General features: G+C 44.6%; 3 protein-coding genes across 3 annotated transcripts; 1 reads left to right on the top strand and 2 right to left on the bottom strand.

Moving 5' to 3' along the window:
• Positions 1-906: 906 nt before the first annotated feature.
• Positions 907-16,106, bottom strand: gpbp1l1 (GC-rich promoter binding protein 1-like 1). The gene is made up of 12 exons (XM_083659605.1): positions 16,011-16,106; positions 13,060-14,450; positions 12,257-12,371; positions 9,875-10,004; positions 7,899-8,218; positions 7,474-7,537; positions 6,567-6,763; positions 5,835-5,978; positions 5,218-5,376; positions 3,589-3,713; positions 3,228-3,330; positions 907-1,480 (listed from the first exon to the last, which is right to left on the bottom strand). Exons 3-12 carry the CDS (start codon positions 12,314-12,316, stop codon positions 1,310-1,312), a joined length of 1,473 nt encoding a protein of 490 aa, XP_083515731.1. The 5' UTR covers positions 12,317-12,371; positions 13,060-14,450; positions 16,011-16,106; the 3' UTR covers positions 907-1,309.
• Positions 15,331-17,745, top strand: LOC310797254 (transmembrane protein 69-like). Its single transcript, XM_083659612.1, has 3 exons — positions 15,331-15,408; positions 16,849-16,894; positions 16,990-17,745. Exons 2-3 carry the CDS (start codon positions 16,856-16,858, stop codon positions 17,707-17,709), a joined length of 759 nt encoding a protein of 252 aa, XP_083515738.1. The 5' UTR covers positions 15,331-15,408; positions 16,849-16,855; the 3' UTR covers positions 17,710-17,745.
• Positions 17,746-18,856: 1,111 nt separating this feature from the next.
• Positions 18,857-26,376, bottom strand: ipp (intracisternal A particle-promoted polypeptide). The gene is made up of 9 exons (XM_083659597.1): positions 25,961-26,376; positions 25,570-25,781; positions 24,699-24,918; positions 24,407-24,562; positions 24,010-24,177; positions 23,710-23,847; positions 22,989-23,111; positions 22,348-22,568; positions 18,857-21,720 (listed from the first exon to the last, which is right to left on the bottom strand). Exons 1-9 carry the CDS (start codon positions 26,316-26,318, stop codon positions 21,496-21,498), a joined length of 1,821 nt encoding a protein of 606 aa, XP_083515723.1. The 5' UTR covers positions 26,319-26,376; the 3' UTR covers positions 18,857-21,495.
• Between the last annotated feature and the right edge of the window lie 899 nt (positions 26,377-27,275).

The following is a 27,275-nucleotide window of genomic DNA, read 5'->3' as shown; positions in this document are numbered from 1 at the left end:
GTTTAGTTATGTAGAGGGAGAACACTACATTGTAAAGGCAACAACGCAGTTGTAATGTAAACCATGGCCACACTGAAAGTGACTATACGACGGATCAGCTGAGCAGCATTTTGGTAAACAAACGCGTCACTGGGTGGCAATGGGAGCCCAAGTGGCACGAGGCTTGATTGTCTGACTAGCCAGTTAACTCCGTTTACAGGTTACAAACTGCAACAGTTCACACAACTTTAACATGACATGCATATATTATACATCAAACTCTTGAGCCAATTCTGCTCCGAATGTCAAAATATAAGAGATGTGATGTATAGTTTTAGATATTAACGTTTGTTTAGCACAACTCATACTATTAACTGCGCAGGGTTCCGCATTTCTGGGTGTCAAGTGGCATCACGCTGATTCGTCCTATACCAGTACTATAGGAATTGAACGTAATACAATGCATTAATTCTGAATGATAGAAAATCAACACAGTATTTACTTAAGCGCCATGAATGCTAAATTCAGTAACTGACTACATCAGATTTCTCACTTCCAAATCCACGCTTGAAGTTCAAACAACTTGCAGATTAATGCCCTTTCCATGTACACTCCTCCCCGCTTTGGGTAAATACAATTTGGTAGGGATCACAATTATACTGAACACAAATCCAGAATAGGTTTTAGTGAGGAACCCTGTCTGAGGTCTTGGCGCAGGGAAGCTGTTGCATGCATATCAAACAGAATTATCTACTCAAGTTCCAGTGACTTTGCAAAAATGTTTCATTTTACAGAATTGCCTGAAACGCTGAGGGATCACAAACAAACACAGTAGCCAGGTTCATATTGAAACATCTCTGCAACACAGTGAGGGATCATGAAGAAAAAAACACCACAGTAGCCAGGTTCATATTGAAACATCTCAGCTTGTCAGGAACCAATTTTTTATTAATATCATTAATGTGTCGTCAGCGTCATCAATGAAATGAGTTAGTCTGTTTAAAGCAGAATCATGATCATCTTTCTTTGCCCTTCTTTTCTTGATGGACACTTCAGTTCCACAAAGCGAGGAAGAAAAAGGAATACGGGAAATGGGGGTCAAAGAGGGCAGGAAGTGCAGTGAAGGAGGAGACGCAGGGAAAAAGACGTCCGGCGGAGCAGGAATCTCCCCCTTCACTGGGATATGATTGGTTTTTCCCTTGTGCAAGAACGACAACAACAAAAAAGTCGAAATGGTGCTCTAAAAACAAAAGATGAGAAGAGGAGAGGGGATTTGCTTGCTGGGCTGTTGGTGTTGGCTGTTGTGTTTTGTTTGTTCCGTAAAGCCGTGTTAGGATTTGATGCAGTCGTCGTCGTCGGAGGTCTGGCTGCTGCTACTGGTTTCAGACTCCGAGCCCTCTTCAACGTGCGCCTCCGCCACACTCCTCCAGGGGGTGAAGTGGAGGGTCACACCGCGCGCCCTCGGGAGAACCCCGTTCCTCTGCACGCCGTTCCTCTTCAGCTGGGGAACAGAGGCACAAGAACGAGGATAATCAACATGCTTTGTGTCAGGATCATTGGTTTTAGTTTGGGTAAAGAAAACAAAAACAAGCATCAAAACAGGCAAAATAAACAATTCAGAGTTACATCTAGTGCAGGGGTCTCCAACCTTTTCTAGGATGAGTTACAAAAAATAAAAGTAGTTGCAAGCTACTTCTTTTCCTTGTGTTTTTGCCTACTACATTGAAATGGAAGTGAAAACCATTTGCACATCCTGCTCCAACTTCCCCTTTACATATTGTGAGTGCACACATGGTGTGTGCCTAATTGCACCTCTGATATTCACCTTATGTTCAGACGCGGGGGTGGGCCAAATTCTTCCGCGTCGTGTTAACACTTCCGGCGGTCACGGCGCCAAATATGAAAGAACGTCATGAAGAAGAGTTGTTTTTGTAGCGGACAGTGCAGGGGGTAAAACAAAGAATGTAGCCTACTACTTTGACCTCAGTACACAGCAAGCAAGCGAGTATCCACTGTTAGCCAGGTCAGATAACGTTATCAGTGACAATGACGAGCACTTTCTTGTAAACATACCTGGACTCCAACAAAGAAAGCTTCAGATGGTTTTCTCTCCTCCGAGCGCAGCTCGAGCCACTTACGTCTATAAGACCCGCAGACGTTAACATAATTCCCTGGAATGCGAGACTTAACGAGCCAGTTACATGGCGGTGCATTCTTAGACATTGCCGTTTGCTTTCATTTGGTCTGTTACATACAATTGGCTAAATTATTAGTTAATTCAGAGTTAGATGATATTGGAGCAGCCAGCCATTTTATTTTTTATAGGCGGAAGTCGTCACACGACCACACAACCGGGTCAAATGGGCGTGGCTACATAAGGTGAATAGCAAACAGGATTTCAGGACCGTTTTTGTGATCTTTGAGTAAAGACTTGTCCATGAGAGTCATTGCATCCTTAGTCTGACTGGGTTGAAGCAGCATGGTGGACTTAGCTCTCTCATTGGTGCAGACCATTTCAGTCGGTGCCGGATGGAAATCCCATTCCGCTCCCTGCAAGCTCTGCATTGGCTCCGACCCGCTCCGACTGCGGCTGCGACCATATTTGGATTTCCTTTCCACGCCCCCCCGTGTCGAATTTGTATGCCTCTGCTGCTGTACGTGTCGAATCTGCCGAGCTCAAATGCCTGCGCCGCTGCCTTTGAAACAATAACAGCAGCGTCGCTAGCTCGTTGCTAGATGCTGAAAACGATTTATGTGGATTATGCAATGAAGCAGCCTGCATGGTACGGTCCATGGATGGCTGTAAACAGCCTTTTTCCCCTCTAGTCCACAATAGAAAGCGTCCCCAGCCAGACTCTCCCAGCCCCTTTGCTGGGAGAGTCTGGCAAGCAAGACTATTGCATCCTTAACAAAACCCCCGTCTGTAAAAGCATTTTCATTCTTTGCTAAATGATGGGCCACTTTGACTGACGCTTCGGTTGCAGCCTCATCTTTCTTCAGTGGTTTCGTGAGCAGCGATTGCTCCTATTGCAATCCCCCTTTGAACTCGCTAGTTAGAGATAGTTATAGGGTTGGCTATAGTTGGCTATACATGAGTGGGATTTAGTTTAGTCATAAATAATTGGATTTTTGGATTTGTTTTGCGAGATACGTTTTGACGGGCCGCGAGCTACCGGTAGCTCGCAAGCTACGTGTTGGAGACCCCTGATCTAGTCACACCGAACAGGTAATATTCCTGTCAGACTCACCTGTTCAGTTTTAGTCTGGAACTCCCTCAGCTCATCCTCTGTCAGAGGCAGGAAGTTGTCATCATTTTCTGGGTATTCCTGCCAGCCCATGGCCTTCAGCAACCTACAAGCACAAAGCCACCGTCTGCTTAGTGTGTGTGTGTGTGTGTGTGTGTGTGTGTGTGTGTGTGTGTGAGAGAGTGAGAGTGTGTGTGAGTGAGTGAGTGAGTGAGTGAGTGAGTGAGTGTGTGTGTTTGTGTGTGTGTGTGTGTGTGTGTGTGTGTGTGTGTGTGTGTGTGTGTGTGTGTGTGTGTGTGTGAGTGAGTGAGTGAGTGAGTGAGTGAGTGAGTGAGTGAGAGAACAAGTGTGGTCCATGCCTCACCTGTGCTCTGCCTCCAGGGAGCTGGACAGGTGTTCGGTGTCGGAGTCACTGAGGGAGTAGGAGAGGCCGTTCTCATGGCAGACTTCCTCGCTGTAGACTTTGGGCTCTGGGGTGGTGCTTTCACCCTACGGAGATTCACAGAGGAAACATGAAATGATTTGTTTTTCCATTCAAACACATTCAAACGCATTCCCTGCTGAAGGAGCCAACGACATGTCTTGTACCTTCATTAAATAGACATGAGCTTAATAGTAATGAGTTTTTTTGTTTCAAAATATCCCAAAAAGAAGATGAAGGCTGGATTTATCTTAACTTGGAAATTGATTTCTTTAAAGGGATAGTTCGGTTTGTTTGAAGTGGGGTCCTATCAGCTAGTTGCATACACTAACTGAAATAGGTACAGTGTTCTGGACGCTGAGCGCACCGTCTATCGAGACCCAGCACTCTGAAGCAACAGCCTCCACAGCTCTGTCTCTCTAGTACAGGGGGCCAAGAACTAAAATGTAATTTAGCCACCTAAAACAATGCCCACCTAAACAAATCAATATCAGTGTACATGCACGCTCTATTTTGACAATTTTCAGCGCTTTACTTTACCGTCAAACAGCCCTCTCATTCGGCACTATTTCTTCCCAACCGTACAACTACCGTATTCCTCCGCTAAACGCCTGCACAGAGCCGCGGTGCTGGATTACTCCGCAGATCAGCTGTTATTTTGGGTTATTTCTCCCGGCTTGTTATTGAAGACAACAAATAGAATACACGAACGAAAATATGAGTGATTTTGATAGCGAGGACGATATGCCATTCACCTTGGTGACAAGAGGATACAATTATGAACCAGAGAGAGTGATATACAGAAGAGGAACTTTTGCAGAGACTGAAAAGGCAGAAAGAGAGATACGAGGAACTGCCATAATATGCTGCCTAAATGCCGGGGTGTCCTGCAGATCTTTTTCACTATTCCCAGGATAAATTGGGGAAAACGTCCCAGACCAGAGAGGCCAGGTGACTTGTTGTCTCTAAAGTAAGTCAGTCTTTTGTCTCTCTTCTAAGCCTTCCTGTTTTGTAAACCTCTGTGCTCTGTGCAGGCGCTTAGCGGAGGAATACGGTAGATGTACGGTTGGGAGGAAATAGTGCCGAATGAGAGGGCTGTTTGACGGTAAAGCGCTGAAAATTGTCAAAATTTAAAACAGAGCGCGCATGTACACCGATATTGATTTGTTTAGGTGGGCATTGTTTTAGGTGGCTAAATTATGTTTTAGTTCTTGGCCCCCTGTACTAGAGAGACAGAGCTGTGGAGGCTGTTGCTTCAGAGTGCTGGGTCTCGATAGACGGTGCGCTCAGCATCCAGAACACTGTACCTATTTCAGTTAGTGTATTGAAACTAGCTGATAGGACCCCACTTCAAACAAACTGAACTATCCCTTTAATAGATAAAGATTTTCATTATTTCATGCATGATTGTCCTGTAGTATGTGCAAAGGAAGCCTCTGGCTCTCCTATGGAACTACACCATATTTCCAAATTCTTCTTTGTAAACTGGAGCATTATGTCATCTTTTACTTGTCCTGAAACTTGTCCTGTCGCTTTTGATGATTCATGAGAAGTCCCTAGGGTGCCGCCTACCTCTCCCGATGTCCCTGGGCTGCTGCTGGTTGTCAGCTCTCCGGTGCCCTCGTCCTTCAGAGCTCGCAGGAACTCGCTCTTACGGTCCGGACCGCGACGCATCAGCTTCAGCCTCGACGGGGCAATGTCGATGGGAGGAGTCGTACTGGAAGGGTGTTGCTGTGATGTCAGCACCACGGGGGGGGAGGGGGAGAGAGAGAGAGCAGGACGAGAGGAAAGGGGGGAGAGAGAGGAGGAAGAAAGAGAAGGGTGTGAGGTGGATAAAGGCCTCACTAGTCTTTCTTTGCTATATTCACAATTGTTCGTAGAGGTGCACTGATTGATCAGCAATTGATCATATTTGCCCAATAAATGTTCTCTGTGGCGATCAGCCTATCCGTGTTTCAACTGCCCGATAAAAATTAAATAAACAAATGCAATTGCTGAATAAGGAAAGTAATCGAACGTATACAGTAATATTAAAAAAAACATTTGTGCCAGGCAGCAGTTATGTCATCCATCTTGAATTGAGTTATTTTCTGATGTTGCGTTTTCAATTCCATAGCCTATGAACATAGATTAGTCATACAGTTTCAAGTGAATCATTTAAAACAAGTTAATTTCCATGTTCTTCTGACCTCTTTTGGGGTGTTGTGTGGTGGTGCACTGGTTGGGGTACTGGGTTTGGCTGTGGAGACGGGGCTGGTGAAGACTGAATCTCGGCCTGGCATGTGAAGGCCAGACTTAGTGACCTCTCTACCACTGGGTTTCCACTGCGTGCTCTGGATGGGAGGAAAGATCATGTCTGTCACAAAGGAGAACCTCCACACCCAAAATGTATCTACAGTATTTAATCCACTCGAGTGTGCTTAATCTTACTTACATCTATCTATACTATAATGCCTGTACTGTATGTATGTATGTATGTCCTTCACGTATCTCAAGAACCGTTCGTTTGATTCACTTCAAACTTTGGGAGTGCGCTTACGGGGGGGCCTGATGGAGTGCAGTGCGGAGGGGGAAAAAAGCACCCACAGGGGATACTACGCTACAGCGATATTCTACATAGACCAATCACAGCTCACGCTGCTATGACATAATCTTCCATAGTCAGACCAATCACAGCTCACACTGCTATGACATCACTGATGAGGTCATAAATCACTGTTGGTCCGATCGACTTTGAACTTGGCAGGTGCGCCGCTGGGGACCCGAGAAAATGCAGTATCGAAATTTGTGCAAATTGCACAAACACTTGCAGACACTGCAGCAATTCAACCAATTGGGGGGGGGGCACTGCACTCGTTAATCTTCATGACATTGTCTTTCTGTAGTAGTTGAAGCACGTGACTTGACCCGGGAGATCTTACCTTGGTGGGGGCCACAGCAGGCTTGGGGACCAGGTTCTTGTAGATACTGGAGCCTGTTATGGGAAGTTTGCTGCCATTGATGGGCAGGGCGCCTGTACTGGCGAACCCTGCAGAGAAGGCCATACTGGAATCCTCCTTGGAAGCCTTCTTGATAACCAGCATTTTGGACACCATCTGTTTGCCACTAGGGGGGTTTTCTGCAACACAAGCAGGACAAGCAGTGAGGCGAGGTTACAGGGAGGTAAGGTGGTTAACTGGTGGGGTGAGGGACTGTGACAGCATCCCTCGCTAGGACTTAAAGCCCCAATATGTAACTGTTTTACCGTAACGTAACAGCTCCTAAATCCTTTTGATGGTACAATGACTTCATAGGGAGTATGGCGCCTCTATCATTCCCTCTTTGCGCCCGGAATGCCTGTTTCTGCAGTATATAATGTAACTCCATTTCCTGCTGCAGCTCCTTCATATTAAAGCTTTCCTCTGACAAACTAACGAGAGGCTTTTATTGTGAAGAACTTATAAGAAGTGAAATATGTTTATCGCTCGGAGTTGGCAAGATTAATTAGCTGTGCTATTCTTGAATAAAACAAGTCAACACAACATTTGGAGATATTTGGAGCTAATTTTTTTCTCTCCAGCGAATCAGTCTGAGTCATAAACACTGCAGAGAGGTTAGTAAAGTCGAGTACAAACACAAACAGTAAAATAAGGCGGATATGTGAACATCCAAACAGGAAAGTAAGTTCCATTACTTAGCATCCTGTAATTACCATTTGTGTCAGCAGAGGTCACTGTTGCTGGTGCTCAGCAGATATTGGGGCTTTGACCTTTCAAATGTCTCTATTATTTTACTCACAAATGTGACTTTAAGTGAATGACTGCCTCAAGTTGGACTGAGAGTTCTTACCCCATACTCCAGCTGCTCGTATCTGAGTCCCAGGCTTTCCAGTTGTTTCAGGGTTGAGGGAGGGCTAAAAAGACAAAGATTGAATGCAAACTTATAACACCTTTGCATTCACAGTTTGGACTTTCAAGTTATGCTCATTTAGAAAAAGTTAATATGTCATTACTGGTAGAACTACTGGGAGAGTGGAGAGAGACTGGTATACTTGTGACGTATATACTAATAAAATTAAATTCATATATTTCTCAAGACAGTTTTAACACATAGGCAGCTGACAATCTGCATTCTGAAACAATGTCACTAGACCATCTCAATACCTTTGCCACAGATTGAAAAGCGTCTTATCCTTCAAACGGACCATGTCAGTCAAGAACTATGTCGAGGTCAGTGGCATGCATGGGAAGTTCAGGAAGGGTTTAGCTACTCACAAAGTCCTCTTCCACAAACTTGAGCTTGTCGTCCTTGCGTTCCTCCGTGGGGAACTTGTCCTGGTACGGGGTGCCCTTGCGGGGATGGAAGATACCATTACGCTGCCGGTGTGCCCCCAGCCTGTCCCTGTCGACCAGTCCCCGTTTAGGGTGACGGCCCTGGTGATGGTGACCATCCTGGGGCCCCCGCGGCGCTCCGTGCCAGCTGGGCGCTTCCTTCCAACATGAACCCCCTGCCAGCCCACCATGCCCCCCTTTGGCCACCCCAGAGTCCACCGAGTCATGCCTCAGAAGCAGAGAGGGCTGCTGCCATCCGTCACCTAAAGACAACAAAAATATCCACATCAAAACAATGAAGTTGTGTCGTTTTTATTTGGGGGAGAAGCTGCAGATGTCACCTCAAGCAGTGTCTGAGATGTACAACTGACAAATGCCAGTTAAATTTGTCTTCGAGAGACGAGTCAATATGTGTCCCGCAACACTGGCCGGTAGCTTCCTGAGATGATAACATCTGAAAGCCTAAGCAGTCTTTGTGTTAACAACGTGGGAAGATCTAACATCTGTTTCTCTGTTGCCTGGATGGGTAGAGATATTATTTCCAATGTAGAGACACACAGAGCAGGTGTGAGGCCACCAAGAAGGAAATAAAGACTATAAATCTACTAACACCATTATAATAATAATTATAATTCTGTACACAAAATAGCACTGAATGGTGAATACTAGTGTTGTCACGATACAAGAATTTCGATTTCGATACCAATACTAAAGTTTAACAGCTAATAATTCAATAATACGGCAATACGAGGGAAAACAAGAAAACACATCAAGCAATGGTTCCCACTTCCCACGCTTAACTTGGATGGCTTTGTGGCAACTTTTACTCTGGAGTTTGAGTGTCTCTTTGTCGGCTCTGGAAGTAAACGCGTTCCATATTTGGCTCCTAACACCTGTTTGTCAACCAGTTAAGGTGGACTGGGTTCCAGTTCAACACCTGGTGGACTATCCGACACTGGTAAACGGTTTCAGCTGTTTGACTCCAACTGTTCCAGGCTACTGTCAAGAGCCAGACTGCTGCTCTGTTCATCACAATCCTGCAATTTGCACTTTTACGCCCTCTGGAGGTCCACTTGAATTTCAGCTTGCAGAACACATTCGGTGAAAGTATTGAACTTATACAATTCTGTATTAATTCAATCTTTCAGAACAGTGTTGCTGGTGTTGAAATTCCGTTTATCATGACAATATCAAATACAGGTAGGGCAACATAGGTAGGACAGTCATAAAACATATTCTTGGCAGACAGGTAGGTTGTTTTAGTTCACAAACCCATTCCGACATTAAGCTCTACTGCTCTAGTATTCAAGTTTTTGTGCTAGTTCTCATCTCCTCTCCTCCCACTCTTAACTTGACTGTGAGCCTTGATAATGAATGCATGCTTGTTTGCAACGTTAAAAGCTTTTAAAGCCCAACACCACCACACATTAGAAGACGTGAAAAAGGTCAAAGGTCAAACGGCCTCTCGAGGTGGGTCGACCAGGGTCGGACAACGGTTCATTTCAGTGTCAATGGCAGCACCCAGGTTGCTATGTGTTATGCTAATAGCCTATGCTAGTTGTCATGCATCTCTCCCGGGTTGTGACTCGTGTGTCCTCTCTGAATTGTCATGACCAGGGATTCACCTGTGTTGACTGACTCGGTGTGAATTGACAAAAGAAGGGTTTGAACATGGGTCAAGTAACCCTGGTCGTTGGTATCAAAAGGGGTACAACAGTTACAACAGTGTGCTGTCACTGCTCTTTGGCGTTAACAGGTGGAGTTTTTTTATCATCAACATAGTGTCACTCACTCAATCATGCAAAACCCACTGAGCGCCTAGAGTGCAAGAAACACTTGTTTCTCACCGACGGTTGCTTCGCTTCAAGCGATCAAACCTGGTAATAACACAGAGAGGAATAATTGTTGTGGAGCGTTACCTGCTGGAGCACGCAGGGGCCCGTTGTTGAAGAAGCCATCAGAGGAGTTGTGCCGGCGGCGGCTCACAGAGGTCCTGCTGTCTCTGTGGTGGTGGGGCTCACCTTGTCTCTCAAGGTTGGCGGCAGGGGACTGGAGGACAGATAGGGGACCATGACAGTCAAAAAGGGACAACAGAGAGAGAGACGGTGGGGTCGTGGACCACACACGCCTCGTCTCGGCCGGGGTGATCCAGAATACAGAAAGATATGCTCTTTCCTGTGTATCCCTTCTACTAAAACACCCAATGACAATTAACCTTTCAAACAACTTTCAGAGAAGAGGACTTCTAATTCCCTCCTCCTTATTTTTTCTGGCCTGGTGTCGTCTAGAGAGAGAGTGGCATCAGCGGAGGACCAAAATGCACGACTCATTAGCCAATGAACAGCCAGGAATGGGTCTCGCGCTACTTTTGCATGCTAAAATAAAGCTGATAATGTACAATTTGATTCAAGGGATGAAAAACCCTTTCAGAGTACAACACAAACTGTCTATTTTCCTGCAACTCGACAGTGCTGCTTAATCCAGGACCTTACTTCCTGGAACTCTTGAGAGTAAAAAAACTGGTCCATTGGAATGAATGGAGATGTCGCAACTCTTCTATCTATACGGCTCTGTTCTGGCCCATGTGAAGGAAGTTGGATGTGCAGAAAACGTCTCTGTACTCTGCAAACCTGTCTCAGAGAGCTGAAGGGAAAATGTCAATTTGGGGATGCGTCCTTTGGGGGACCAAGAGTGAAGTGAGAGAAGCAGCAGAAAATAAACTAAAAAACTGTTGCTTTGAATGCTTTCTCATGGGTCTGGGAAGGAAAACATGCTGCCACGGGAGCCACTGGGATCAGACACACCCAGTAAATCTATTTCTGTAGTAGTCATAAATGATCAATTCATTCATAGACCTATATAATAAAGAGGAAAATCTTGAATAAGATAAGTTTCTTTTCATGAATATGACCTATTTTATTCTTTGTGAATACCGTACTATTATTTTGTCTTCTCTGTTTTTTTTTAGAGAGTTTTACTAAGAGTGAGAATCTATAAGTGCAATATAATGTTGTAAGGAAGGGGCAGGACTAGATAAGCACTGCTTCTTTCTGTCCCTTCTCGGACAAAACTTTATCATATTGTTGATTGTTATTTCTTTCTTTTTATACATGCATATATATTTTTTCTATCCAATGATTGCGATATCTGTATCCGTTGGTTAGAGACAAATAAAAATCAAATCAATTCCATCTGGATCACGTACTGCTATTCATGAGGTTCAAATATCAAATTAGCATCCAACCCTTCAAATACCATCTCAGGCCCCCCCCCCCCTGCTTTAATAATATACAATAATAAACTAGAGAGAGAATGTAGCTCTAAGCTTAGTATGTGCTCTCTAAGCCCTGAGGATAAATGGCATTGAAGTGAAGTCTGTCAGCAGGACAGTGATTTTGCATTTGGTGTTTGGTTTTGACTCTTTGATTTACGGACGTCCTGACTCAGAGATTACCCTGAGCTTTGGCTGGGGGAGACACTGCCTGATCTCATTTAGCACAACAGTCTAACAGCCAAACACATTCTGAACTAGAAGGGCACTCCGCAGCCCTCCGCCAACTTTCGGTAATGCTTGTTGGTGTTGTTGCGTCAGTCGTATCCGGGTCCGCTGCTGAATTTAACGGGTTCTTCCTTGGCCCATCACGCTACACCCTTCCCCGAATTTTCATGAAAATCTGGCGAGTAGTTTTTCTGTAATCCTGCTGACAAACGGCACCGAAAACATAACCTCCTTGGCTGCAACACCCAACACCCTCCACCCCCATTTGTATTTTATTTGTACTTTCAATTCTTCTAATAGTGATGTGTGAACAGAACTGACACATGTTCAGACGATAAGGTGCATTTCCAAGAACTACAAACAACAAATTAAATTTGAGCTCACATGGGAAAGCATCTGAAAAACAAACGCAGCTTTAGACCCTGAAGACCTAAAACCTCATCACTATTACCTTGAGTTATAGAAGCTACTTAAAGTTGTTTGCGTTCTCCTATCGACAGTCTTTTCCAAGAGGACACACAATGTCTGTGACCCTCCACTGAACCGTGCACCGACGAGTCTCTCACTGAGAGTGACTAGTCCCAGCCGACTACGCGCACACACACACACACACACACACACACACACACACACACACACACACACACACAAGTGTACAGACGCATACACGGACAGACACAAGAAATGGGTGCTAAAGCAGTTGCTCTGACAGGCATACTTTCAAGCTCTGTCTTTTGCTCCCTCTGTTTTTCTCTCTTACCCACTCACATACACCGTCACACATGCAAACACACACGCACACCTTGGCAGGCTGGGGCGTGGAGAAGTTAAGCCAGGCAGGGACAAAGTCATGCTGCGCCATTTAGGTCCAGTGTTTCCGGTCAGTGGATCGAGGCGTCAAACCTCATGGCCAGGATCTAAAAAAAAAAAAACATTTTCATACACATTGCATTACATTTTCAACATACAGATTCTGCACAAAAATCAGGCATGGAAGAGAAGTGACTCTGGGAAACACAAATCAACTGCATTTCATGCCCTCAAAATCTAACAATACAATGCGTTTTGTCACTGCATAAAAGTCTCCCGGCAAGACAAGGCAAAAACTAAAAGCATCCTATTCTTAGCAGAGAAATAACAAAGCTAGACTTGCTGCAGCTGTGCCTATGAGGCTGATGGCTGGATGACAGCCTGGATGGAAAATATCTTGTGCAGTATTATCCCAGTGTTTTTATGCAGCGTGTACGTGGTAAATTTATATAGGCGAGCTCATTCAAATTCTCATCATCTTGCACATCAACTACAGTGGCAGTCACCCAAGACCCAGGTGGAGCAGGAGTGCAGTGCAAAGTGTCTTCAAAAGAAATGCTTATTGGACTTAGCTAAACGTTCTAAGAAGTATGACTCAGAAAATAAAAAATACTACATTTTGTGTCTGTGTGTGGACTAAGTGGGACATAACACCAGCTACCCATAAAATGATGGCAAATTGCAGGAAATGCAGCATACTAAGGTGACTGCCTTTACGACTATTGTGTGCGTGTAGATCCATAAACATTTGTCTGTCTGAGCTGAGTCGGTCATGTGAAACGTAGTTATCATTACCCCAGAGTCTGTGGCTCTGAAGTCCTCTGCCTCCTCCCTCGGTCCGGCTGGGCTTGGTTCCTCAGGCCCGCTGCCGCTGATCACCGAGGGTGTGCACTGACAGACGGGGAGCACCACACTGCCAACCCCTTCTCCACCTCCGCCAGGACAGCACAGCCCCTTTCCCCAGAGGCAGATCCCCTCGTCCAGGGTGAAACACTGGGAGACGGGTCAAAGGGTTGCAGGAATGATCTGGAATGGTGATCCAGAGAGCTGGGCAAGCAGGAAGCTGATTTTCTGAGGGACGGGTGTTGCAGGTCCTGAGCAGGGGACGTCACTGGTGGATTTGTATTAGTGCTACTGTTCCCACCAACTCAAGGGTGACTTTACTCAAGCAGACCTAAACTCTTCACCAACGTATTTCAATCATTTGCTCTTTTTGTTTAGGGCTGAGACACAAAACATGATTGGTCTGTGCTGATTGGCAAGCTGAATTGATTGACAGGTGATTTGTCCAACTGGTGAGGCAGAGGCAGGTTGTCTATTATTAATATAAGGAAGTAGTCTGTGGAAGTAGTCTGCACTGGAGCATGGATAGCAGTCCGTGTGGCAGTTCCAATGAGACCAGACGGGGGAAGAGATTCCACGTCTTCTCCTGCCACACTGTGTGCCAGTATGTGTTTGACTTCAACTCACCTTTTAGCGAATCATTGTAAGTTTGACCGAAATGCACGCGGAAAAAAGAAAGTTCTTAGACAGTCTTTTATTCGCAGTGGAGATCACTGGAAACCACCGCTCACCTCATTAAACTGGTGAAAAGACTGTCTGAGTTTGAAGAAAGTAACGCTCCAGGTTTCAAAGTCACATGACAGTGAAGGAAGTAAAACCCAATGTTACATCGCCGTCATTGTCAGTCTAAGTTAGTGAAACTGGGATGCTGCAGGATGCTGCATTATAATTCCGTTGTTGTCTTCATACGTTTTACATTCACGTTTGTTCAATGTCCATCGGATTATCTGGGGTTGTCTGATTGAAGCAGAAGTGGAGAATAGTTCAGATTTCATAGAGAGGCAAACTCCGACAGTTGAACAGAAATCCGCCACAAGCCAAATATCGTTGGTGTCATTGAATGCATGGGAGTTCTTTAAGAATAGCCAAAACTACTTTTTTTTTTTTTTTTTTTTTTACTAATCTAAGCCTCAATAAAGACAATACAATCAACTTGTTTTTCTCTGACCAAAAAAAGGATTGAAAAATAGTGTGGGTCCAAAATCTGTCAAATGGATATTTCCTTTCCTTCCAGGATGAGTTTTTCCTAACACAAGGGGAAGCTTCAGTGCAGCTATGCCAATTGTTTTCTTTTCTCTTGCTGTGGGTTCATGGTATCTGCACAGGAACAGAGTAGACAGGACCTGCAGGAAAACACAACAGTATTAGCCATTATTCAGAGAAATTAACTTCACTGCATATATAGCTCAAAAATAAACACAGACCTTAATTAGATATCCATACACAGAAACACAGCTTTAACCGATAATCATTTTCCCAATATTTCTTTAGGAGAGCACAGCTAAGTTACTAAACAGGGCTTATATCAGGTATTATGAAACACTCCTTCACCAATACCTATATTAAAGCATAGATTAGCTTCCAATTCAAGAGACAGTCAATATGTTGAAAGAGACAGCGTTTGATGCTTCAAATCGATTTTGAGAGGCATGAGGGAAAAACATGATGACTCAGGGATCTTAGAACCATTTCATGTTGAGAGATGGTTCTTATAAAATCGTGTCCGCTTTTTTAAATCAAATATTCATACCGGTGTAAAAATAACTTGGACATGAACACACTTTCTTCCTCACTGCTTCTCCCCTGACTGCTGCACATCTACACAGGCTGCTCCGATACACTGAAGTGACAATCACACCAGAGTAGCGATTCTTAGCTCAGCACCTTCTTAAAACATATATGACAGCTCATTCACAACAACCGAGTCCTCAGTTTACATCATTTGCAAAGCACTAACGCTACGTAAATGTTTACACATGAACCCTGTATTCACAAAGACAGACCTTCAAAGGAACTTGCTCCCACTGAAGTAACATTAGCCCATTACGTAAGAACTCAACATCAATGAGTTTGCCTCGGACACTGGCTACAATGCGTTGCACACGATTCCGTTAGCTAACGTAGTAATGCCGAGTTACATAATGGCATCGCTTATTTAAAGTACGGTATTAACGTTATTCTGCAGTATGTCAGAGTCTAATTGTAGCAAGCGGACAACGTTGTAGTGTATGGGGATTCGGGAACCCAATGTGCGCGACATGAGTACAATGAGTACAATCCACAAACACCGCAGAAGACCAAGTAAACATAAATTCACGTTTTACCGAACTGGCTGAGCAATGCGAATTCAAATGAGTCAATAATGTTTAGGTGACGTTAGCACACACTACTAACCTAACGCTAGTTGTGGTTGCTAGCTAATCAACGTAGCTACAAAGCTCTGTAACGTAGCGTTATCAGATCAGCCTTTAACTCTGCTCAACGTTGCTGCTAACGTTAGCATAGCAATTGTTAGCTAATAGTTAGCATTACATTGCTTGGTAACTAGCCCACGAAAATGATAGCTAGTTAAAACGAATTCGCAAGGTTGAAAGGATTATCCATGCAAAAACTCGGTGCATATACCCATAGTAGCTAAAACCGTCTATATAAGCAGCTGTCACTATTCTACAATAGAGGTAAACAGACCTGGCTTCGTTGGAACAACACAGTTTCAAAATGGCTACCTTAGCAGCGGCACCACACATTCATCAGCCTGCTAGCCCTAGCAAGCTAACTGTTGTATTTAATGACGATGCCATGCACCTTCTTTTGAACCACATAGTCTTAATATAGTATGAGTCAAATGCATATATATTGTGACAGCATTGACAGATAGATTACGGCTTCGCACGTCTACTCACCTCTTAATAAAGTGGCTATTGGTGTTTGTTTGGGTTTTAGGAGCGCTTACCACTGGCGCTGCCACTGAGGGATTCGAATAGCCTAATGGAGGTGCATTCAAGTTATGTTGTGTTTATGCAACTAAAGTGCGGTTCTGCAAGATGTTTAGAGTCGGGACGGCATCTAAGCAGTACACTCCGCATAGAATAGTATTCCATCCAAATAAACAGACAAATATATACATCGAGTTTCAGCAAGAACATTTTAAAATACATTTCGCGATATTTTTAAAACATATTGCCGTATTACGTATGTTTACAGTTTGCGATCTTGAATACAACGCAGTGCCTCCCCCGCCACCGCCAGACAAACCAATCGATAACAGAATAACCCATTTCGCTCATTTCGCTTGCAAATCAGAAAAAGGCAATTAAATCGAATACCGATGGAATTTCAGTCAGCAAACGACCTCTAACTTCACTATTCGCAACTTTAGGTGTTACTGACTCCATTGAGGCATTGTTACACTTTTTTTTTTATGTCCAAGGGTACCTGCAACTTCTGTGATTCTTATGTATTAACGCTACATCAGCTTGAGCTAGTAGCTAGCGTTAACCTAGCGTTAGCGAACTGATGTCAATGTTCTATCAGTGCGAGCTTCACTAGCTAGGTTAGCTTGTGCTAGTTTCAGCCTTCATCAGAGACAGACAACTCCAAATTCAGCCAGTGTGTTGTTGTTATTATTATGCATTATGAAAGTACTGACGCTAGTGTACTGACTCACGCTTCTCAATACAACATTGCAACATGGAGATTGTCCTAGCTAATACTGTACTAATGATAGTGTCGCTTTTACAGGTTGAAAATGATTGGATTTGCATGGAGAAGACACATAACTCCTGGGGTAAGAAGGAATAGCACACAGCAGTCAAATGTGCTGAAACCATAAGACTGTGAAGCAATCCTAATGTCTCTGCAATTCAATTGTCATGTTGTCAGGGTCCAGCATGGAGATGTCTTCAGCAGATCATCAGAGCACCAGACTGCTCATTGAAAGGTCAGCAGCATTTTAACACTCAAGCCTCCTCATCATGGTCACTGCTGTCCAGACCAGCTTCCACCACCAGTCTGTTGAGCCTCAGGCCCATGAGCTGGCCCTCCTCCCGTCTCTGCCATGGGGACGTAGCCGGCACCTCTAAAGGAGGGAACCCAAGACACACCAAGGGGGGCTTCAGTATGGGGGCCCTCGTCCAGGCTCCCAAACCCGCTCTGTACCTCGGCTTCTCTGGCCTCATCCCGTTCCTGTCTGCCCCTCTCCTCATGGCAGCGACACAGTCCTTCTACCCTGAGGTGGCCTATGCACAAGTGGTGTATGGGGCCTGTATCGTCTCCTTCCTCGGTGGGGCCCGTTGGGGCTTTGCCATCCCAGAGGGAAGCCCCGCTCGGCCTGACTGGATGAACCTGGGCAACAGCGTAGTTCCCTCGCTCCTGGCCTGGCTGGCACTGCTCTGCAGGGACAATGTAGCAGAGGGAGCCATGGTAGTCATCATGGGACTGGGTCTGTCTCTGCACTATGACCTGACCCTGCTGCCAGGGTACCCCGCCTGGTTCAAAGCCATGCGGACTGTCCTCACTCTGGTCGCCACCTTCGCACTGGTGGCCACACTGACACTGAAGACATTCTGCTCTGAGAAAAAGATTAAGGCGCTTCAAAACTGACTGAATTGTTGGTTGTTTTATTTTAATTAAAATAGTCTATTAAAAAAGTGAAGATGTAGGGTTGGTCTGGTTTGTTCTTCCAGCAGTAATATTGTTGTTTATGAAATATAGGGGGATATAGGCTCTAATTAGCTGCTGCTTAGCTTTACTCAAAACCGGTTTGAACAGAGACAAATATGGTAATTTTAAATTCAAGTGTACAGACAACTGATAAACATGCATGCAATTTGCATATTTTTCCTTTCCATTGCTGCCCAAACTCAAGGCAAAACCACAGTCAAGGAAAAACGCTTGGGCCTCGTTCCACAGGAGTGTGTAGGCCACAGTATTTGTTTATGTGAAATGTTCCCAAACATCTTCACCAATCTGCCTCTCCCTGCCTGTCTAGTGACTACAGTCTGAGATAATGTGAGGGGCAAATATGACCAATATTTTAAGTTATTTGAAGACAGATTAATCATATAGCACATCTTCAAGGCCAAAATGTTTTGTTATGGAGGAATGAGGGACATTAACAGATTTATTTATTTCTCTTTTTTTCGTGTGCCTGAAACAAGCATTTCCAATTATTTGCTGAAATCCTGACAGCCATCATCAAAACAGAGTTGTATCAGACTGGCATCATATGTAAAACTCTTGTGTTAATCCATGTGTGTGTAGCTTTCTTGGGCTTGTTCCCTCTGTCACAGAGCAGGACACTTTCAAGAGCCGGGAGACATTAATCTCACATTCTGTCCTGTGTGGGAAGTGAGCAAGATCATGACCAAAACACCTCGATGCTTTACTAAACCTCAACCAAGCAAATTAATACAGAGCATAATGAAAGGGCTGGATCTGGGAATGAGGACGTTATGATGAGAATTAGAGAGTGGGTGGCAACAGAGACAATCTGGTTTGAAGAATTACGCCTTCCTTTGTAATAAGAGATGGAAATCCATTGAGATGTCAAATATAAAACCACAAAGACTGAGCCTTGCTTTTTTCTTTTTTTTTTTTTTTGCTAGTTTGTGAAATGTGAAGAAAATCAACCTTTCTTCCCCTGGCTGCCATGCAAAAAATGCAGTGAAATTGGAATGTGTTTGTCACGTATGTGGAGAAGATTTAGCATCTCAACAAAATTCAGGACTACAAAAGTGTAATATTTACATAGGAGAGGAAGTAGCTGCTGTTTTTGACAAAGAAATTAGCCATGATTCTCTGAGTACTCACACCAGATGGTGAAACTCCTTAGTTTGGAGATAGCGTGAGAAAGGATTCACACTGCGTTTGCAGGATCACACATTACACGAGGAAAACGCCTACTGTGTATAGTGAATCAAACGTCCACAAGTCATTAGAGCATCAGCTAACTCCTCTCATGAAAATGTCATGTCATTGACAGCTTGGACTCACTCCACTAGAACGGAGACTACAGTATAAACTACTGTACATTTTATATACACAATTTAAACAGTGTACTCTTCCGTCTTTATAACTGCAGAGTGCTGGATGTGTGCTAGTCAGTTTATGGTTCCTGCACAAAAAGTTCAAACACAATTGACCTTGTGTTCATGTACAAATTATTGTCACATTACCCAATTTACACTGTGAAATGTCACAATTTTAAGTTACAATGTCACCATGTTTAACGAAGAGGGAATGTAGACTCACTACGAACACAGCATGCGCAGCACAAAAAAATCTTTTATTAGGTATTTTCAGGGGGGGGGGGCATCTAATAAAATGTTATTATTACCATTGTGTATTGTTAATGTTATTACACTGTGCAAAGGGGATACATATGATGGGAGCTAATTCTACAGCAACACCAATCACTCACCTTGCTAAATTGATCGGTTGCAGAATCCAAGGAAATCAAAGAATGTTTTTTTTGCAAAACAAACATTTTCCTGCATGTGATTTGTGCTGCTTATCTCAACATTAGAGGGTTGAAACCTAAATGCACTTTCTAGTCATTTCAAGTGCCACTGGTGAGTGACATGATAAAACACCCCTCCCTTGCATCTAAGTGTAAAATACTGAATAAAAGGCACTGAAATTTATAGTAGCCTGTGTATGTATGTACAATACATATATTAGCCAGTGAGACTGAATGAAAACTGATTGACAGCCTGTCGATCAGTTTTCTAATGTAACACTACTCGTGTGACATTAGTGATGTGCTTCTTCACTTGATGAGACAAACACAAATAATGTTACTGAGAAGCTTGTCACAAAACCCAAGTAGCATTAAGCTTCATTCATCAAATAGGCGCAAAGTGGTTTGTTGGTTGTCCAAGTGTCAACCCAAAGCACATCAAACACTTCTTTCTTTTTGGTAAAAACAAACAAACAAAACAAATCGATCTCAGTGCATTCACACGCTAGCCAAGAATTTATTCTATTTATTCTGGCATATTGTTCAGAAGTCCCCGGAGGATTCTGGCACGAAAGACGAAACACCTGGTCCGTCAATGATAGCCTGGCCGGGGGCACAGTGGGAGCGTCCTCACAGCAAGAAAGTCCTGGGTTAGATTCTGGCCTGGTACATTATTGGCACTGGGCGTATGTCTCCCCATGCCTTCGGTGTCTAGCACCCAGGCGGGCTATCTCGTGAAAAGGGTCTTTCTGTGTGGAGTTTGCATGTTTTCCCTGTGCTCCCATCTATCATCAATATGGACCCCCCACTAAAAACATGCAAGAAGATCGTTGTCTGACCGGAAGAAGTTGGTCCCCTGGCGCTTCACTGCAGCTGCCCACCGCTCCTGGCCAGCCCGGGGAGGACGAGCCAGGATGGGGGAAATGTGTAAGACAAAATTTCACGGTGCCTCTAAGCATATGTGTGTGTGTGTGTGTGTGTGTGTGTGTGTGTGTAACGTGTATGTGCATGTGCATGGCATGCATTGGTGCAACATTGTGACAAAGTCCATCCTGTCCTTTAAAACCATACTGATCACATGAATTCACATTGTTTCATTCTGCCGATCAGTTACAGACATTACAAAGTGCACGGGCCAATCAGGGTTTGGGTTTGTGTGTGTGTGTGTGTGTGTGAGAATGTTGGCGGTTTGTTTTGGTTTTGTGTCTTTTATAAAAATGGAACATTAGGGGATATGGGAAGGGGGTACTGAGGCCAGAGAAGTTTGAAAACCACTCTGCTATAGACTAAAATGTCTAAACTGATTTCCTGATTTTTCCCCAATAAAAAGACATTGAGGGAAAAAAAGTATGGTTTTCCCAGGCTAAGTCAAAGGTAGCACTCCTCCGCTGTGCAAAATGATCTTCATCACATCCGACGCCTTTCTTTTGAGCAACAGACAAAAAAAAGCGTTTGACCTTTCTGATTTAGTGACATGGTAATAAACATAGTATCGACGGGTGCGTCATGTAACAGTGTGAGTGGAGGCAGTTTGCACCAAGCTTTGGCAGCTTTCCAGTTACAGAATTGTTGTCGGTTGAATGTCAAAGTGTTCAACTTTTGTGAGATGGAGGTAAAATGGTAACGGACGAACAAAACAAAACAAAAATAGACAGAACCTGTCTAATCCAAGTATAAATACTAACATTCATGAGAATGTGAAAAGGTATTTGAGACCAAAAAAAAACTATATTCCTCCAGGTGCAGTTTTTTTCTCCAATTTAAAACACAAATCTTTTCAGTAGCTCATTAAGGATACGTCATAGGGTGATATCAGATGACTGCTGGTGAAATCCTTCCATCCGTGCATTTAAAAGTTTAAAAGATTAGCGAAAGGACTCTAGCCTTGATATAGATGTTGACAGCTAGTATGTGCACGCTCCTGGCTGTCAGAGCACGGCCAGCCCGCCGTCGCAGCGGCTGGTGATCATGTTGCCGATCTCAGTCCAGGTGTCCAGGTGCGGGTCGTAGATCTCCACCGAGTCCACCGTCACTGGCGCCGAGAAGTCTCTGCTGGAAGCACGGCCCCCGATGGCGTACAGCAGCCCGTTCACCGCCGACACCGACAGCCCCGCCCGCGCAGTGGACATCGGGGCCACCTCCACCCACTTCTCCTGAGGAGAAACACAAGCGCAATGTTAGGGACAGGCCAGCAGCACATAGTAGTGATGACATGTAGATCCAGGGGTTCACACAGCTGGAGAAAGTCATTAAGTTTTAAAATAGTATTAAATGTCACAAAAAGCTGCGGCTGGCTCCGAAACAGTGCACCTGCTGGGGGGGAAATATTCTAGGTTGCTGACTGAGTTAAAATAATATTATAATATTATAATCCTAGATCCTGGATTTTAAAGCAACAACAAAAAAAGGAGCTAATGCTTAAATTTAGTGTAACTGAACCTTTTTATTCTGTCTCGTTAAAATCAAGGTCATGGAAATTTGAAAAGGGGTAATGGAAAAGTTTTGGAATTTCTTCAGTGAAAAGGTATAACGTTACTTATAAGAGAACATTTACATTCCTTTATACTGCTGTAAACTGTGATGAAGTCTGATAGCAGCACCCAGTTAGAGGAAGTGTCCCCCAACTGACTGACCTGAATTTTCCTCTAGATGAAACAACACTTAATTGAGTTGACTCTCTCTGACTCATTCGTTGATAAACACTATTTTGACGTGACCTTACAAAGCCTCCTCCTTTTCAAACAGACAAGACAGTCCCCTCTCCCTCTCCCCCACCTCACCTCCTCGGGACAGTACTTCTCCACCGTCTCCAGTGAGCCCAGCGCCTCGTTCCAGCCGCCCACGGCGTAGATGCAGTTATTGAGGCAGGCCACGCCCACGTAGGCGCGACGCGTCACCATGACGGGCAGCGCGCTCCACCGGTGGGAGATGGGGTCGTACACCTCGGCCGAGCGCAGCTCCACTCCCTCGTCACTGATCCCCCCGATGACGTAGATGAACCCTTGGAGGAGAAAACGGTGTTCAGCAGAGGTGTCACCAAGTCACTTTTGCATAAGTCAGTCAGTCTCAAGTCTTGAGGCACAAAGTCAAGGCTCAAGTCTAAATGTAGAACAGCAAGTCAAGTCAGAACAAATCAAGAGTCCAGTATCAGTTGAATATCTTAACGAAAACTAAATATCTAGGCCTTTTCAATGCAATATGGGTGTGATAGATAAAAACCTGTTAAGAGCATCAGAGTTTGACTAACAAATTCAGCAGAAACAACATGGGGATTTCAGTGGGATTTGCATTTTTTGTTTACTTCTATTCTTTCTTCCTCCTCCACAATCTTCTCTGTCATGTGGGAAAGTGGATGTAGGACTTGAGACAAACCACTCACAGGTTGTACTGGACTATAGAGATTTAGGAAGGAGGGACACACCTTGTAGCTCACAGCAGCCAAAGTAGTAACGGGGAACTGCCATGCTGCCGATGACCTCCCACTTGTTGTCCTCTGGGTCGTAGCGTTCCATCGTCTTCCCAATCTCTGACCCGATCCAACCACCTGCAGGAGTTCAGTCATCAGAACATTTCCCAACAACACACGGGCTATAAATGAGCCACTTCTTTGTTTCGGGTTGAGTGATTGTTATTTGATGAGCATTGTTTCATAGGGTCTTTTTGCTCGTAAGGTAATTAGGGCCGAAGTTCAACTTCAGAACAGGGAGTTTGCATGTTTGCATATGGCCTACATTGCATACAGAGGGAAATTAGCTTGTTGCTAATTCTGGTGTAAACTAGCATCTTTTTGTTCTCATTTGAGAATAACTAATGTATTTGTACACTGTCCCTACTAAATAAACTCAATCTGAACATTTCATATATATTTTTATGTTCTGTTTGTTATTTTTACAAGTAGATGGGATGGTTTTAGTTCAGTTCAAGTTTTCTCACAAAATGTAGTTTTCACTCTTATTTCAGTTTATTACAACAGTGTCTTTTAACATGTAATTTTCATCTTTGTTTTATATTTAGTTTATGATTAACCTTGCTGTGCACAAATTAGTCATTTGTATTTCTTCTTTCACTGTTCACTGTTTTTCATTTTACTTTGCTTCTAACTGTATCGTGGACAAGCGGTGCGTTAGCAGTGCTGTGCTTACCGAGTGCATACAGAGCTCCGTGGCAGGGGCAGACGCCGACCCCACAGCGCGGGAAATTGAGCGATGCTACAGCCGCCCACTGCTTCGTCACCGGGTCGTACCTCTCTGTGCAGTCAAAAATCATCGAGTCCTTCTCCCCTGGTGGAAGATATCATTCAGGGACACACTTGTAAATACCAGGGTTCCCACACCTTCTTCAAATTCACAAACTTTCAAGGATTTCAAGGACACATGGTAACCCTGAAATAGTTTTATTTTTTATTTTTACATGGAGTGAAACAATGGTTTCATCTCTCTCACCTCCCACCACATAGATCATGCCCTCCAGCACGGCGACGCCCAGTCCGCTGCGGGCCTGGTGCAGGGAGCACACGGTGGTCCAGTACTGGTTGAAGGAGTCAAAGCGCTCGACACAGCTCAGCGCCCGGCTGTCGCTCCAGCGCCCGCCCTGCAGCCGAGTGTAGCCTCCTGCCAGAGGGAAACACACACAGGAGAGACAATACATGATTTCACACAGTGGGTTGTTCCACTGGATGGAGATATTGTAAATATACTGTCATACACACACACGTTGATGTTCTAATGTTAGTGAATACATCTCTAACGTAAGTTCTGTAAGTTCTCTCCTCATTTCAACATGTTACAGGTCATCGCAGTCACATATAGATGTTGAAACAAGAGGTTTACACCACAGAACCTATGGCATAGAGGTATTTCCTGGCTTTCCTTCTGGGCCTCATCTTGGCTGGCTGCAATAGACTGTACATCTTATTTTCCTTGGGAGACTTGGTGACTTCTGTGTATTCCTTCAGCAGTGTCTGCAGTGCCACCCGCAGGCTGAAGTCAGTAATGCCTTTATTGTGAGACAAATGGCAAAAATGATAAGCTGCCAGTATTGAGTATTGAAGAATCAGTTTGCAATGTCTCACAGTAATTGGTTTTAAAACCATATTTTAAGTACAAATCAGTGGCTGTAAAATGATCCTCACCCTCTATGTATTTGAACAGCCTCTGTGGGGAAAGCAGAGGGAAGCGCACTGGATCCAACACCTCCACCACATGTTTCTTCCTCTTTGCCACATCTTGGAGAACCCAGTCCATGGCTGCGGTGAATACCTGGTACTCGTCCTCGATTCTCAGCTCCTCACTTCGCAGCAATTTCACCAGCTGATCCTTCGAAAGGCCCCAGAACTCATCGGTAAGACACACCTAAAGGGGGGAAGTTGATGGAGGCTTTATTTGAGCATTTAACTCAAAGGTGTTGCAGGCCTTTTCACAACATACGTGGTTTAAATAAGGCTTTGATTTCATTCCTTGGTAACCTTGCGATGCAGCTGGATTCGCGAGATCATGATCATGCGAGAAATCCATCTTGCCGTGCTCTAAGCTAATTGGTTTAACAGGTTTGGTTCCAAACAGGGTGCCGGACCAATCAGGTCCAGAGGCGGGATTTGGGTGTAACGACAGCTAGAAGCATTCATCCAATCACCTGCCACATATTTGAAGTGGTGCAGCCGCTTCTATAAGTGACGATGTTTGTTTGAGCATGGGATGGGAGGACGAGATGAGTGTGTACGAGCGCGGATGGACGCAAGCACGGGTCCGACCTGCAACACCTGGACCGCTTACTTCAACACCTGGGTGTGATTTTTTTAACATGCCTGCCTTTTGTGGCAGTTTGTGGCAGCATCAGGTTAATTCCTTGGTGTGCACTCTTGCAATCAACCACCTTTAAATTGGGCAATGAACCTGATCTTACGTCTCACTCCCATCAACCAGAGAAACAGAAAAGAGAATTTAACAGCAAAAAGAGTGTATTGGCAGAGCAATAAAATGACAGTGACTTTTACTCTTCAGTACCTCCAGGAAATGAACATGGATGTAGTTCTCGGTGAACTCCAGCATGTCCATGCATGCGATCTGCTCCAGGAACTGGAAGATGCCCACACAGTTGGAAGGGTCCATGTGACCTTTGAGGAAGTCTCCACAGATAGACACCACCTCGCTCAGCTGCAGCATGTCTGCCGCCACCATCAGCTCCTGAACGTTCTCCACTGTCACATTGATCATACCTGTTGGGAAGAGGTGCATACGTATCAGCTTGACATACAGTGTGTTGACAGCAATGATATTAAGCTTGTCATACATGTGTAGTAAATACTGGCTGTTAGATTTTCTTTCCTGCGGTTGCATGAATGAATGAATGAACAGATTATGATGGTGTGGTAGGCATATCAGTGGGAGTGAGGACCTGTGTATATGAAGTCCAGCAGAACCGCAAAGACTTCACCCTCCACTCCTAGGATCTGCACCTCCTCCTTATCCGCCTCCCTCATCCCCCCGGAAAACAAGGCAGAGAAGTAGGGGCTGCTGGCAGCGAGCACCAGCCTGTGGACCTTGAAGATGCGGCTGCCGACCTTCAGCCCCACGTCGCAGAAGTCGGTGCGGAGTCGCATCTTGTTCATCTGGGCCAGGATGAGTCTGGCGTAGCGGTCTGAGGCCAGCAGAGCCCGGTCAGAGGACTGGGGCGGCACCGCCGCCATGACTTCGCCGCAGCTGCCGCATGCTGAGACAGAGGTGGAGGCGGACGGAGCACCCAGGAAGGACATGGCTCAGTCTCACACTCAGCCCCTACCCCCTACAGCTTCACAGCACAAGACAGCCTTGGAAGACACATGACCTGGCCCTGAGGCAATGTACAACAACACAGACAAAGCAGGACTCAGTGGCATACTGGCAGTACTACAGCAGCAGTAGTGGCTGTAGTGTAGCTACATAAAAACTGTAACTAGTAACTAACTACATAATAAAACCTATCACGTAAAAGCTTTAACATTAACCATTCAAGTTAACCGACGAATGACGAAGAGACCGCGAAGGTTGTAAAAGCATAGATTCGTCATCATTTATAACTTGAGATTTGTTTTGTTTTGCTCCATCCTCTGCTATTGATGTAATTGCTGCACTGCATACACGCAAAGTCACATTTCTTGTTTGTAATCTGACTACTCACTATGGCTATTAAAATGAATCTTTAATTACTGCCTCATCGCATGACACACTGGATACGTGAAAGGTGGTAGCTGTCTCCGTAGCTATGTAAACAAAACACACCTGCCGCTGTTAACCAGGCAGGCTAACGTTAGTTAGCATCTAGCTAGGATGCTCTGACATTCAAACATCTTGCTCTTTAAACGGAGCAATCGATTTAACCTAGTTAACTGACAACTGTCCAACTCGATGTGAATGGCGGACCTCCGTAAAAATGCATGGCAAATTTGTGTTGTTTTTAATTTCTTACCCATAAGTTTACTAGATGAGGCAACTTAACTTCCCGTCCGCTGCTGCGCTCTACTAGCTGCGCTAGAGTCTGCAGAGTGCAGACTGTCAATCGATGTACTGAATCGACTGCACTGCCTGGCAATGATCCTACTAGGCATAACTAAACAATCCCCAATGCAGCACCACTTGTCGCCTGGTCTTGGTTGTCTCTCGTGAGAAACGAGTTTTACTTACATGATGTATATCAGCCATTTCTAGTTTTCATCATGCGTCAATAATACAAT

This window comes from Poromitra crassiceps (genome assembly GCF_964638095.1).
Source record: "Poromitra crassiceps genome assembly, chromosome: 23".
Lineage (NCBI taxonomy): Eukaryota > Metazoa > Chordata > Actinopteri > Beryciformes > Melamphaidae > Poromitra > Poromitra crassiceps.
Note: the sequence above shows the minus strand (reverse complement) of the source record. Positions and strands in the feature narration are given on the sequence as shown.